At 37.1% G+C, this 16068-nt stretch overlaps 2 protein-coding genes across 5 annotated transcripts in view; both read right to left on the bottom strand.

Annotated features, from left to right (window-relative positions):
* Positions 1–5035, bottom strand: part of LOC128992621 (uncharacterized) — a 33182-nt gene extending 28147 nt beyond the window's left edge. For all 4 annotated transcript variants that reach the window (XM_054416287.1, XM_054416288.1, XM_054416289.1 and 1 more), the window contains exon 1: positions 4960–5035. In XM_054416287.1, the coding sequence (XP_054272262.1) occupies positions 4960–4992 (33 nt within the window). In that variant the 5' untranslated portion in view covers positions 4993–5035. The remainder of the gene's footprint in view (positions 1–4959) is intronic.
* Positions 5036–6196: 1161 nt separating this feature from the next.
* Positions 6197–11650, bottom strand: LOC128992795 (uncharacterized). Its single transcript, XM_054416535.1, has one exon. It carries the CDS (start codon positions 11648–11650, stop codon positions 6197–6199), a length of 5454 nt encoding a protein of 1817 aa, XP_054272510.1.
* Between the last annotated feature and the right edge of the window lie 4418 nt (positions 11651–16068).

Raw genomic sequence — 16068 nt, 5'->3', positions numbered from 1 at the left:
CCCATCTTAAATAATTGATAATTGATAATTGGCACGACCATCGAGATTATAACACAATGGATCGCGCGCTGTATGTGATGCGTGAGCCGATACGCAGTCATAGATCTCTATATAATATATCATAGAGCATACATCCTCCACCACAGTATTGTGAACCAAGTGCCCTGCCAGCATATATATCTGTATGGCAGCGAGGTGCAAGGTCTGGACTAACCTAGGCACTAAGGTGGCTTAGTGCTGCTGCATTGTGTCTATTTTTAATGATTAATCAATTAATCATGTCCAATGTCCTAAAAACATATGTGTGTTCTGTTCTGCATTTCATTTGTGCGAACAGACGATGTAATTTAGCACGTTGCAGGCTACACTGAAGATCAAGTGTGTGGGCAAAATGTGCCGTGCAAAGCACGTCGTGCCAATAAAAAAAATGGCACGGCGTGCAATGCACGTGTAGTGTGTAGGCCGCTTTAGGGGAACGAACCCTCTTGCACTGAGACCAGAGAAGCGAGACTTTGACGCTAGACTGATAACAACCCAAATCAGGTACAGTGACACCTAGAAGCATCGGTTCCTGAAATGACTAATTCCTCAAACAGCTCCAGTTCTCCAATTGTTCACTCAACAATTAACAGAAGTCCTCTATCATTTTGACACTGCAAGTCTTGCCTCACCATTTAATTAGCTTAAAGTGAACCAGTGATTTGGCTTTTCACTTAAAGTAGCCTTGTCTTACAAGACTTTTCGAAAGTGACCCTTCCAAATTTCCCACAATGACATCAACACCAACATCATGTACGCAGCACGTGGCAGGTGAACGGTTTTGGCGCGTAAACACGAGTGAAAGGGCGCCAATTTCCTGCTTATTCCCGGTAGCTTGGCTCACCTATCTTGCTCAAGCTTCATGTTGTAAAGTGTTAACGGTTTGATACACTGACATTCTACATGCCTCTCCGTTAGAATGAGCCGTCAAAGATAATGCTGATAGTTACCAGTGATCGGTGATCGGTGGTTGTAAAAGATGTTTTTGGACCTACAGTGGATTTGAGACGTGTTTTAGAACTTAAAATCGATTTAGAAAAAATATTTTGGGTAAAACCTCGAGTTCGATTGCATCATTGGCAAATACCGATATTATTTGTGGTTGTAGGTAATATTTTCGAATCGTACATTACTTTGAAATGGTTTACAGAATTTCAAATTGAATTGAGTGAGAAAGTTAAATTAATCTCACAGCTACTGTATTTTGTGTATCAATGCATTGATAACTACAGAGATTTACGGATGTATACGATGATTTTGTATCTTACAGCGTTTTGAAGGTGTACTTGAGGATTTATGGTGGAAAGAATTATCGAGAGTTTAAGATATATTTCTACATCACACGGCTTACAGATCTAATTTTTACCATGGGAAATCAACATGATTCACAATATTAGGTTACTTTCCACGCTATTAATAAACTTTGTTCACCTTCAATTTGAAAGAGCGCTTTTCCCACATTACTCACTAATTAACGGGAAAACTGTGATGGAAACCGTAAATAAGTCTTAAACAGGAGACTCGAATAGACAAATTAAACTGTTCTCCATAATTGTGTGTGGTTGGCACCTCTATTTTATAGCAATCCTTGTGAAGAATCTTTATTGTAAATATGAGTATAGCACCATACTTTTAGCAATTGTAGCATGTTATTAAGATGTAAAGCACAAATATTGTGAACTGCATCTTTCTTGACTTCTGACGTGTTATTACAGCAATGGAAAACATCACTGTTTGAATCATACACGTTTGTAGCATACAAATCAAACATTTAGGTAGGACCTAATGATTGTGGTGAAATTCAACTGAACTAAGATACAAACCTCTCTATCAGAAGCCTCGCGCTATATCCTTTAGTCCCTGGTCGTTCTAATACCGTCCTGTATACAACGTCACGGCTTTACAGACACTGGTTTTCGATCTGGAGTGGATGCAAATCCTTTGGGTTTAAATGAAACGGTAATGACAGGCTAATTAGGACAAACACAACCTAAATCTCATCTTGCTGACTATTAGGTTTATCTACAACCTTAAAAACTATAAGAAATTGAGTCTAAAAAAGGACATATTAAATTTAAATTTGACGATTCATTTGTAAACATAACAACCAACTGCTTACTTTTTGTGCACAAGTATCAGAAGTCCCTTCACATAGCCTTGGCCTTGAAGCGGTTTTAGATCTGGACGATTGTCATGATAAATCCACAGATACGAGTGTAAGCACCTTGTCCAGTTAATAAAAGACTCCAGTGATTGGTTTAGCATAAAAAACAACAATTAGAAATTGAATTTGGTGAAATAATTCCGTCATGGTCAAAAGTTCACCTAGGAAGTTAACCTTGAACTAACCCTTGAAGCGTTGTATTTACTTCCTAGTCGATAACGACCAACATGTTAACGATCTTTTAATTTGTACAGGGTGGTGCAAAATAAAAATGAACGAACAAGTAAATATTGTGTTGAAAATGGTTGATCAATAATAGTTGTTGTGTTATCTCTTCTTTATGTTCCATGCTATGAATTAAATCATAATATTGTATGGGCACGCAGATGAGGACATACATAACTTAACATTCATTGGATGATCTTGGTTGGTTAACTTAGGCTTGTTACAAAAATACACTTTAAAGTACTATTTCACTACTCATTACTTTAAATATATTGCTTCTAAATTGTTTGAGTTAACATGTAACAATTTAAATGAAAAACGAATCAAAACATTCACAACTAGGTTAAATGTCCCGCATAGTAGAACAATTGTACCAACGCGCTTAACTGCTTGCACCCGATCAAGCAAATGGAAACCGCAAGCACAGCTGATACAATTAACAGGCAATGCAATGCGCAATGCGACGATTGCGTCATCGCGCAAGCGTATTGTCTACCGGTGATTGGAGCTTTGAAGTGAGAGAAAGTATGCAAGAAGCACACTTGAGACAAATTTGCACGTTAAGAGCTCTTAATTGTTTCGTCAAAGAAAGGTGATTGTATTTAAAATATTCAAGGATCTTGGTGTTGTTTGGATTAGGTTAGATTAAATTTAAAGTTTATCGGAATAAGAATCTTACATATGTAGACAAATTGAATAGTTCAAGGATAAAAATTAACATGTCACATGGTTGATGAGATATGTATAAGTAAACCATCGTACTGTCATTATTGAAGAAAGTTCTAAAATACAAGAACACCTATGAGACCATTTCCTAGATAAGTAGATTCGAATTATCGGATACGGCCTTAGGTAATAAGTGGTTGATCGGAACAAGACTCTTCTAAAAAGGGTGGTACAAGGTAAAGTTTTATATGATGCTATATAGTTGATACGAAAAGAAGATTAATAACCATCGTATTTCCTTTAGTGGACTAATTTCGCCAAAACTAATCCCCTCACTTTATTGGAAATATACTTCTTTACGTTTTAGATACGTGTTGCTTTCTTAAAACCAACATTATCACTTAGAAACTAATTGGTGTTTGGTGGTATTTGAACCCCTAACCTCTCTATCAGAAGCCTCGCGCTATATCCTTTAGTCCCTGGTCGTTCTAATACCGTCCTGTATACAACGTCACGGCTTTACAGACACTGGATTGGACCACACCCTGTAAATACCTCAGTATGACGTCATAGGATCATTCCGAGGGCTTGACCACTCAGTTCAATCAGCTTATAAAGATATCAATGACTTATACCACTTTTGATCGATCTTTTCCATTAAAACACAAATAAATAATCTGTGTTTGAGGTAAAACAGATCCATCGCGGCGTGTTGTATTTTGCACCAAAGGTAGGGTCTACAACACAACTAGTCACTTGGAAATGTTGATAAAAATGTTTGTTTACTTTCTACCGATCGAATTTAGGAAAATCGTATAAAGGAACTTTTCAGTAAAGCTTTCATGATTAGTATAAAGTTTTAAAAGTGTTTTAACAGTATTAAGCTCTAATCGTGTCTGAATATGGCTGATATCGAGTAAAACATTATGCGATATAATTAGCCATTGGCAGTATTTGAACCCGTGACTTCAGTGCAAAAGGCGTGTGCTCCAACTGCCAAATCAGTCGCCCACAGATTTGCTGATATATATGTTATTGGTTTGTATTGATTCGTTTCAGAAGAGTGTGGAAGTATCTACAGTCTCATATAGCTGAACTGTATACGAAGTAAACTTAAAAAATAAAACTTTAAGAAAATGTAGACTAATAATAAAAACAAATAGTCAGAATCACGTTTACTCCGCAGCGTATAATGATGATGTTTTGTTCTACGAAAAGTGAAAGTTCAAGTATTGTTGTTTTAGTCTTTAGTTTATTATATAAATACTTGTTTTCGTATGAATTAAATTTACTACAATATTATGAATAATAAAATCTGAAAACATATAATAATAATAAAACCTATTGCTAAATATCAACTTAAATGCTTACAACAACAACTACATTATTATTCCGAGAAAGCAAAGTTTCTACATGTATTTTTCACATTACTTAGCCACATAATGGCTACAGTTTAAATAAATAACAAATCAAAGGTAATTATTAAAACATTAACATAAATCTATTAAAAAAATCTATCAAACACTTTATATTTATTTAAAATTGCAAATCTAAAATTTAACAATCGCTTCAAAAGTATTTTTAAAGTTCAACCACATAGATTTACAATTGCACGCTTACGATACATTTTAATAAGTTAACAAAATTGAATAAACAAGTGAACATGTTTGCTTTAATGCTCTAAAAATAATACATGCAGTTCATAAACAATTTACAATATCCTTACTTCAACAACAAACCCTACTTCACAATCCCATAAAAATGGTTTAACACAAAACTACCCAAAAAACCTTTACGACTTCTCATTAACTATAAATGAATAAATTAACTAATTAAATCAGAAAAAAAATAATTGATTGACTCACCAAAAGTAAAAGACAATCCAGTAGGCGACGCATGGCACTGGCGGTAAAAGCACGGAGGAAAGAGTACTGGGGGCTAACCGCGCCCGATCTGCTATATATATGACGCCATCTTGCTTTCCACCCCACCACCTTTACTGCTGTTTAATTTTTTTATATTTAACTAAAAAAAATATTTGTTATCATTTTGATGAATGTTGTATGAATGATATTTAATATGAGTGTGGTGTTTAACAAGTAATAAATCTAATATGTTAGGCTATAAATTTATTGTTAGTATAGTTTTATTGCATATTGTATTTTTTTATTTTTTTCCAAAATATTTTTTTTCGTTATAACTTTAGAGTTTAGTGGTAAGGACCAATGTTATACTTAGGATTGCAACGATGAGCTTATACCACTATGATTTTAAAATATCATGATTTAAAAAGTTTTTCCAAATTATTGTAAAATGTGTTCACTACAAAGTAGGCTAACATTCATCCCATAATTCTTTTACAAGGCATTCATCTTTTATGCTCTGATTAGTGTGTTTTCTTCATTGAACCATTTGATTTTTTTATTAGTAAAACTAATCTTGGATGTTGTTTTTTTATATTATATTTTTTCCAAACTGTATCAAAGAGTGTTTAAAGTAAAAAAAGTTTGGTTAGAAATTACTTAGAATGCGAAGGAGATTTTAAATTGTGTATACACGGCGTCAGTGTTACCGTTCGTTGGTGTCTCTTTAATCGGCCAGTAAAAAAAATAATGTTTATGTTACAACCATGGCTTAACTAAACCAGATCTCGCATAGCTCCCTGTTGGCTTACTGAAAAATGTATTGTAACAATAATTGTGTTGTCATTTTTTATAAGTTCTAATGTTGACATTTCTAGGTTTTATGCAGAAGTGAGAGCAAATCTGAATCAATTATAAAACCTTTATACTAAAACTAGCTGTGAGTACCCGTTCTTCGTACGGGTTTATTCAAGAATAAGGTTACAAACTTTTTGTAATAACAATGATTAATTTATTTTAACATAATTTAGTACATAAAAATACATTAAAAAACTTAAATCTTAAAAAATATTCGAAAGTTTTAAATAACAAAGTTGGCAAAGATAGCAGAGTTGAAGCGCTTAACATTTGTCACAGCGAAATTACAATATCAAAATTTCAAAAACAACAAATGACATACATTGAAAATAAATATTAAATAGTGAAGAAAAACAAAAAACACAAAAAATTAAAAGGTTGCCTAACTTAATGCCTCTTCATATACTATATTAGTGGTTCGACCGCCTGGGGCATGTATGTAAAGGTTGGTTGGCGATCGCACTCGGCTGCACGCCACGTACAGCTGTCCGTGTGAAAAACATTGCGCGTCACCTAGTTCAATCCCTGCTGTTGACAGTGTCTGACCTTGCGATTTGTTGATCGTCATGGAAAAACATGGATTTAAGGGAAATTGCAGGCGCTTAAACTCAAAGGGATAGTTGCTTGGGATGAGGGGGATCCGGGGGACAAACACCACTTCTCCCGCACCACAGCCTGTTAGAATTTCGGCTTCTATGACATTTCGCTGGAGACTTCGAATTCGAAGCCGAGTCCCATTGCATAATTTAGGAGGGTTTAAATTTCTTAGAAGCATAACGGGAATACCAATTTTAAGATTAAGTTCGTGGGCGGGTAGTCCAGGTGCTGTCACCGAGTCAAGAAACTCTGCCGGGTAGTGCACTGCGTCATCATTTCTTAGAACTGTGTTCACCGACAAATATGTCTTGTCCTCGCTTAGGAATAGGGACATCACATTCTTATTTATCTTTGTTGAAACTTCATTTTTTGGAGTGAGAATAGCCCTATTGCATAACCAGGCACTGCTCTTGTTTGGGAGGTCTTCAATTCCTGGATAGACTTTCTCGATGAGTTCATCTTGGGTTTGAACAATAACACCAAGAGAAGGTGGTATATCGATAGTTCCATCAACGTTACCCAGCTTTCCATCTCCCAACTTTAACAGAACATTGGAGAATTCTTCCACCTCATTTCCAATATTGGCCCGCATGTTCTTTGTTAACGCCAGTTTGTTCATTATTGGCCATAGGGTAGATCTTTTCATAGAGGCGTTAATTTCATCCGCCCTTGTGCCTCTCACTACAACTGGCAGAGTTTGGCGGAAGTCACCAGAGAACAATACCGTCACTCCACCCATGATCTTATTACTGTTCCTCATATCTTTGAGTGTTCTGTCGAGGGCCTCGATTGTCAGTTTATTGGACATCGTACACTCGTCCCAGACTATTAAGGAGGCTGCTTGTAGAACTCGTGCCATGGGAGCGCTCTTCGATATAGAACAAATCGGGATGTCCATATGCTCTACATTTATTGGGATTTTGAACATGGAATGGGCAGTTCTTCCACCTGGCAGAAGGGTTGCTGCAATGCCAGAAGAGGCCACAGCAAGAGCAATCTTACTGTTTGATCTAACCTTTGCGAGAATCAGCTTTATGAGGTAGGTCTTTCCAGTACCTCCAGGAGCATCAAGAAAAAACATCTTGTTTCTTTGTCCATTTATGCTCGTCAAAACTTGCTCATACACTTGGCGCTGCTCCTCGTTGAGAGTTGGCGTACACTGTTCAATAAACCTAATGAGTTCGGGATGGTCGTAACTTGTCTCTCTGATATAATCATGGTTTAACTGATTGACATCTATGGCTGGTACTGGTAAGTTGTAGCTTTCGAGCCCAAGTCCTCCCATGCGAGTGATTGTCTCTTGAATGCTTGCTAGGCACTGGTCATATATGATAGGATTGTTTTCAAAGGTGGTGTTAATGTCGACTTGATGTGCAGATCTCAAAAAGTCCTCTGAGAGGGAATCTCTGAATCTGATCCAGAGCTCAAGAGGGTTGCTCACATTGCAAAATACTAATAAGACACTGAAGAGATCCCTCAACTTGGTGGGACTGTCAGAAACAGCAGCTTCTGCAAGAGTGCCCTCCCAGCACGCATCATCCTCTAGTAAACCAAGGGCACGGCATGCGGATTGGAAATTTGGATGGAGCACACCATCAACAGTCTTGAGATCCTCAAAAGATGTTGGACCTCGAACAGTGTGTAGGAGGAGTCGGAGATGGTAACGCTCACTGCAGCTTGGATGGACAGTGTACACCCTACCGATGCACGGATCTTGTCTCACGTCAGGATGTCCTGGTACTGGTTGTCCTCTCCGCCTCCTGGACCAACCTCTTTGTTTAGAGTATGTGTAATAATAGGGCAACTCGTTGTAGAGGAGGGTTCTTGAAAAGGCGTCCGTCTGGCAGAGATTGAAGAAGGCCAAAAGAGTTGTACTTTGGTCCATTCTTTCCCGAACATTGCCTGGCTGGAAATATACTCTTTGCTCATTTGGAAGGTGGACCTCTAAATGCAACACAGCGGGAAACCTCTCATGTATAGGAAATGATAAAATTCTCCATACCGCCTCAGATGTGCATATATACCGACCACTTTGGTACATTTTAATTTCGTCTGTGTCATTACTTACTGCAAATGTGGCCTGGTCACTGCCCTTGTTTATGTACTTGCAGATGTACTTTATAGATTTTACACTGCTACAGTACTCAACGTTAACATGTGTTAGAAATGTTCGGGACAATACAGGCGAGTAAGGTACTACCCATCGGTTGTCCATAGGGATTTCATCGTTACCTACTCTGATTAGGACATGATGGCCTCCATCATCTGGGGAGCGCCTTCTGTATGTTGGGTATCCATTGTCTCCTGTTTCCGTTTCATTGACAAATGGTCTAGGGTATCTTTTGCTACAGTGACCATCCTTCATACAGGGAAGCTTGCGCTGTCGCACATTAAAAGCTCCGCATGGTCCGTGCAGCATGTGAGTCTTGACTATATCTGCAAGTTCAGGATCAGTTTCAGGATTTGGAAGCTCTGCAGAAATGACTTGATCTATTCTATTTGGAGGAATGGATTCTTCAAGCCAAATCAGGATATGAGCGTGTGGAAGACCACGTTTCTGCCATTCAACAGAGTACATGTAGCAGCGAACTGAGCCATAAATCTGGCCTTTCATAAGAACAGCAATCATACAGTTAAGCTTCAAATGAAAAACTCGTGATACCACATCATACCGGTCGTGAGCAGACTGCCTTTCTCCAATTACACTCGTGATTTCTATCCATTTTGGATTTGTTGTCATTGTTATGAAAAGTTCTGGACGACCAAACTTCCGAACATAGCAAAAGGCGTCCTGTGTGCGAGAATGCATATATCTAGGACCTCCAGTGAAGGTGGCAGGTAAAATTATCTTTTGCCCCATTTCTTCTACGTTGTCGTCTCGTCTTAAAGCGTCTTGAAGGTGTATGTAATTCTCTGCTCTCAGTTCCTTTTGGTGCGTACGAAGATACAGCAGCCTTTCACTCTCAACTTTAGCGTACATGTCCACCAAGTACTGGTTCAAAAGCTGTTTGAATTTATGAATGTGATTTGCTTCACCTTCTCTAACCATAATGCGATAGGCGTAAAACTCTCGTGAGCTAGTTTTCTTTGTGGTTGGTTGTTTAGTAACCGGGTTTACATGATATAAATTGAAACTATATCCATCTTCGCCTCTACAAAACATAAGGGGATATTGTAGGGCATCATAAGATCGGTGGGTTTCATATATTCGTTTCAAACCCTGTTCTCTTGAATTTAAAATGATGTCTCGATGGTCACTTGGATCCCCAATCATCAAAATAGCAACCTCATTGACTGTTGGTTCATTGTATCTACCTGGGTGGTCCCCTGCAGGGCGTCTGTCGGCTCTAATAACAATTTTGAAATCAGGTGAATCTACAGGAAATGTTTCTAAAGTAGTTTTGAAGCTGAGCAAGTAGGCGTTATTATTCTGAAGCATGTTTTGCAAAGCGGCCAACATGTCATGATCAAGGTCTTGAAATAAACTTTGCCTTCTTTGAAGCTGGACTTGGTCATCCCCAACAAAGTAAATCTGAAGGTAAGACGGCGGAAGTCCAGGGGGTGGCAAAAGAGAGCCGATCAAATGGTACACTTGTCCTTGAACCTTAAATGTAGGCATATATGGTCCTTCACGGATTTCATTACCTCCAAAAGAAGTCATTTGGAACGCACTATTGTAGGCCCTGATATGTCTAAGAAAATTTCGCGATTGAGGTGATTCGTCCGATATCCATGTACGTAGCGGCTCAGGTGCTTCCAAAATAGACGGTATGGACACTTTACCAGAAGCACAACATATTCCACGTGGTTCCTTTGACCAACTCAAAGCGTGACAAAACCTACAAACTTTATCAAAATCTCCAATATTGGCAGCTTCACTGTAACGTGTAAAAGGATCATATTGGAATCCACTGTTGTGTGTGTCTCGCCATTCTGTTAAATTTCTTTCGACATGCCGAGTTCTTTCCCGCGCGATCCTAGTTTGTCTTTCTGCGTCGCTCTCAACGACTCTGTTCACCCTATGTCTTTCAGAATCAGCGGCAACACGGGCATTTCTGTCAGCAATGTCCTGGCTTGCTCGAAGTTCCTCCACTCGGGTCGCCTCGTCATGCAAAAGTAGAGTTTGCTCTTCAACAGTGCGACGGTACCTATCATTGTCGATTATATGTCTAGCTTCCCGCTCTTCAGGAGTTTCATTATTCCTACGTTGGTTTTGCCGAACTCTATCTCGTTCTTGCCTACTTTCTCTCTCTTCTCTTGTTTCATTTTCCCTCCTGCGAACGTGTAGGATTCGGTCACTGTTTCGACGTGCTCCTCCCTCCTCCACTGTCTCGTTTTCCCTCCTTTGAACATGTAGTATTCGGTCACTCTCCCGACGTGCTTCTTGCTCCTCCTCTGTTTCGTTTTCCCTTCTCTGGACGTGTAATATTCGGTCATTGTTCCGACGTGCTTCTTGCTCCTCCTCTGTTTCGTTTTCCCTCTTCCGTACGTGTCGTATTCGGTCACTGTTCCGACGTGCTTCTCGCTCCTCATCTGTCTCGTTTTCCCTCCTCTGAACATGTAGTTTTCGGTCACTCTCCCGACGTGCTTCTTGCTCCTCCTCTGTTTCATTTTCCCTCTTCCTTACGTGTATTATTCGGTCACTGTTCCGACGTGCTTCTCGCTTCTCATCTGTCTCGTTTTCCCTCCTCTGAACATGTAGTATTCGGTCACTCTCCCGACGTGCTTCTTGCTCCTCCTCTGTTTCGTTTTCCCTCCCCCGAACGTGTAGTATTCGGTCACTGTTCCGACGTGCTTCTCGCTCAACCTCTGTCTCGTTTCCCCTCTTCTGAACTTGCTGTATTCGGTTGCTGCACCGACGTGCATCTCGCTCCTCTTCTGTCTCATTTTCTTTTCTCTGGACGTGCCGTATTCGGTCCCTGTTCCGTCGAGCTTCTCGCTCCTCTTCCGTCTCATTTTGTATTCTTTGGCTAAATCTTAAACGTTCAGTGTCTCGCCTGCTTTCACGTTCTTTTTCATTCTGCTGAGACCTAAATAGGGCGACACGCTCTCGACTGGTTGAAGGTCGTGCATAATCTTCAACCACAACGGAACTTAAAATTGTCGACTCATTATTGCTATGTACACCATCATCAGAGTCCGAATCATCATAATCAACTGATTCCGTGGATACACACAATTTTTGTCTCTTGGCATTATTTGTTTTTCTACCCAAATTGCTTTTTCTCTTGCGAGGCATACTCTTCAGGACATATTTATTTAGAAACAATAGAAAATATTTCAACAAATAATGTATTAAAGATTAACTTGTAACCTCTCAACTAAAGCAACAAAAATATTGTCCATATGTTTAGTTGTAAACAAATTTAATTTGTGTTTGACACTATGTCAACGAATATCTCTACTGTACAGTATGAAACATCTGATTGATGCAAATTCATATGGGAATATGAACTTTTTTAAAAACATTACCTCAAAAAAAAATAAATTAAAAGAAGAGTAGATTTTCTTTTATTTATAAACGTGAAATAATTTAGGACATTATTAACTATTATAACTTTTATTTTGGTGTAAAGAGTAATGAACAATAATAAACTGGTCAAGTTTGTTTGCTGGTTAGTAGCGCACAGATATTAAAGAATAACAATCAGCTGATCGTAATTTTGTTATCTAAAATGTTTAACTTTTATATTGAATACTTTGTATTGAATCTGTAATTTGAATTAAATTTACTTCTTACCAATTAATGTATTATTATTTTAATTATTTGTACGGTAATGGATGAAATGTACAAAACCCATTGTTATAATTAGCAGAACTGGTGTTCAGTTATATAATATAGTATACATTTCGTATGGTTTTTAAGTTGTGTGAATCGATAAGGCTATGGTTAACCTTGAGTTCAAATAGGCTAACGTTTTCTAATCACAGCTGTATGCCAATGTCAAAATTAAGATTGTATTTCAATTAAAACCATGTGCATATGATTAGTTGTAAACAAAGCAACATTCTTCCAGAAATTCCACGTCAAAAATCGACAAAAACTTGATTTTCAAGGGTTTACTGTTAAATATCTAACTGTCTCATATTCGATGAAATACGTCTAAAACCATCTCATATATGTATAGTATTTGGAAAATAAGTTTCAGGCGGGACAGTGCTATAGTTATTGAGGAGTAGTTGTAATAAAGTGCGTATTTTAGCGTTACCAAGAGAATGACAGATAGACAGACAGACAGACAGACAGACAGACAGACAGAAATTGAGATAAGGTTTGATTCGGTTTCTCTGACCTATGAAATGTAAAAATAACCAAAAAGTTCATTATTCTAAGCAATGTACAGACAAAACTCTAATTTTATTTATATAGATTGTAAACAAAGTAGTAAAACATAAAATATTTTCTGTACTGTATATAATAAAACTGGATGTCACCAAACCTGGTTTGGTTAAAAATGGACATATCGTGTTCAGCATTAACATGACATAACATACAAATAATTAAATCATTTTATGTCTTGTTATTGAAGTTTTGTTTTCCAGTTTTTTTCACTACTTTTGTACTGACCTGTGATTTTTTTCTGCTTCTGTATGTAAGATTATTGTATTTTTCATGTAAAAATGGTGCATCCGTTTACAAATAAAATAAATAAAATAAATAAATAAATAAATCAATAGAACAAGTTTAAGCTGTGATTCCCACAACTTTAAAAATTCCATGTTTCCTAGGAGTTGTGTTTTTTTAGATATAAAATATTTTTCTCAAGAACGGTTTGAGATATCATCATGATTTTTTAAATTTTTATCACAATAAAAGACTGTATAATTTATGCTAAATAATTCACAGTTACTGTCCAAGTTCCAGAGGAAAAGAATTCTAAAAGCAATTATTTTGGTAAAAATTATTAAAAATAAAAAGTCCAAATATTAAAAATATCTTAACTTATATTGTTCTCCAGGAACAAACTGACAAGTAAAAAAATTGTAGGTAACCACCCTTAGTTTCAGAGAAAAAAGGATCTTAACGTCAAGCAAATTAACATTGCGGAGATAGGGACACCTGGATCCCCTTAAGATTCCATGTTTGTCAGAGGGACTTTAATAAGGGGTTTTTAGCCAATTGTGTGATTGAATTAGTCTTGTGTGTTTTTAGCTATTTTTCTGGTTGTTGGGGATTTAGTAACATGTCGTAACAGTATTGCTAGCTGATAAAGAAAAGACAGCTGATCCGAGTATGTTTAATCTTTCTCTTTGACGATTGTTACAGAAAGTAACAAGACACATACAGACAAACATCTGTGTGGGCGATGGACCTAGACAGACACACTTTCTTCACTTAATTATTGCGTCCATCCACGAGTACAGCTGCGTCTGTACCAGCTGGTAATGTTTATATAACATCTGTTAATTGAGAGGACTACTAGCATTGATTTTTTCAATACTGAAGAACACATCATATCTATATGGACCAGATGCTACGATTTTAAAAATTAGAGAACGTAGTGGTGTGAGCCAGTAACAGAATTTGCCATTGTCTAAAATTCATTTTTGTACCTTTTTTACTGAGATAGCTGATGCTACATAAAATATGCTATAGCTTACAATAAGTTAATCTTATTGATATGGTTAAAAGAGCCCGAATATGTGACAGAAATTAGTAATTTTCATCAACGGAATCTGTCGTGGCGGTGAGTCACATCAATTACACTCATTTAGTTCAAACTGCTGACAACTTTAACATGGAGATGTTAGTTTTATCAATAGTCAAAGCTTTGATTTTTTGATACTGAAGGTACTATAATGGATTTAGTGGAAATGAGGTACATTTCAATTGATATAGGGCCAGCTGTACCAAACTCTATTTGAGTTAGGTAAAATGAGTCTCTCCCATGTGTGCTTCCATAAAAACTCTTGTCCTCAATATAGTATTTTATTTGACTAATACTATAGGATGCAATGGCTCACAATAAACTGTCCTTTCAGTTTTGTTATTTTAAGTTGGTAAACATAACGAATATTAGAAAATAAATGGTATGGGTCATAAACCTAAACAAATGACGTCATTGGCCCGATCTAAATAGCCGTAACAGCTAACTAGCTATTTAAATATTTATAAAAACATGTTTACGTTATTGACGGCATTGACGTCATTGTTTACGTTTATGATCCACACCGTTTTTGTTCTAATACTCCTGATAAATACTGTACAACTCAGTAATTTGTTAGCAGTGCACTCTGTCAGAGGCTAAATTCAAATATTTTAAGTTTTATTTCAAATCTTGTTACGACTTAAACACACAAAAAGAAATTGGCACCTTTGGGTAAGCGTGAGTAGTGAACTTCCCTTTTCATCAGGGGTTAAAAACGTTAAATGCATTAAACGTGATCATAACAAAGAACAGTATGAGTTTTAGTTCTTACAAAACACATAACCGTGTACGTAAATCTTAAACCATGTTAAAAGTGCGGCACTGCAAATCATGTTTCCATGCTTATGAGAAATCCAGGCCAAACTGGGCTGAGTGGAGAATGACAGCAACACGACTGCTGTTTGTTTAGCGAAGCTTTTATTGCTGTCAGAGTAATTTATGAGTTATATTTTTCCTTGACCTGAAGAGAAAACACTATAATAAACAGTGGCATCTTGAGACAAAGAAAGTGTGTTTGGGGACTAGAAATGAAACATTAGTAATTGCTGGAAGAAGGGTTTGGAACGTAGCATGACAAATATATCGACTAAGTTAATTAGGCAACTACCAAATTAGTTGTTTGTGCCAGAGTGCCAAAAACCTTTTTTGAAACGCCATAGTAAAGAATAACACGCAAAATGTCACACAGGACCAACATTAAACTCTCTTCTATATACGTCATTGGCAAATTTTATCTTTAAAGAAAATAAATTCTATACCACGAATCCTATAGAATTTTTCCGATGGTGTAAAACGGCCTATATCTCATTCGTTACTGTGGGATTCAACCGAACATTTATGCTGATTAGAAAACTCCCTTTGAATGTTATGTTATGGTTAGACGTAGGTATAAAATTGAGCAATTAGCCTCTTTAAGTAGCTAAATGGTTTATGTTACCTGGCTTCGTCAAGTGATCCTTCTTCGGTAGTACACTACTATAGTTTCGGACATAAAAAGTCCATCTTTAGGTTGAACAAAAACGTCAATAGGTCATCTAACCAATTTGGTTAGATTCGTCGTTACACTTAAAACACATACACGAACACGAAAAACACAAAAAAACTAATATAATACTGTATAAACTGGCCAGTGTAGTTAATCACGGGGGATCAATGTTAAGTCTTTAAGTAGGTCTGATTTTAGATGAGTTTTTTCAAAGGAGAACCTGTTATATTCTTAGTGGTTTTAGTGGATTTAATGGTTAGCGTATCGTATTTTGGTGCATGAATGACAAGTTCAATCCCCAAAATATCTTTAAAAAATGGTTCGACCGCATTCACTTAAAGCTTGTGTGATGCCCTCATACATCGATGACACTGGCTCGATCAATAAAACTAGACAATTATCAAAAAAAACATCTGTAGATCAGCTGTTTTGTTACTTAGTCACACAGCTCTGAGACTACGTGACGTCACAGACTGACGTAGCGGTGTCTGCACGTGATGCGTCTACGTGACCATGAACAGC

The sequence above is a fragment of the Macrosteles quadrilineatus genome, unplaced genomic scaffold (assembly GCF_028750875.1).
Source record: "Macrosteles quadrilineatus isolate MER2022 unplaced genomic scaffold, UCM_ALF_1.0 Scaffold_4__1_contigs__length_99947679, whole genome shotgun sequence".
Classification (NCBI taxonomy): Eukaryota; Metazoa; Arthropoda; class Insecta; order Hemiptera; family Cicadellidae; genus Macrosteles; species Macrosteles quadrilineatus.
The sequence above is the reverse complement of the archived record's forward strand: the minus strand, read 5'-3'. Positions and strand labels throughout refer to the sequence as shown.

Excerpts from the sequence above, each read along its gene's own strand:
- LOC128992795 (XM_054416535.1), bottom strand. The coding sequence starts at position 11,650 with ATGCCTCGCAAGAGAAAAAGCAATTTGGGTAGAAAAACAAATAATGCC.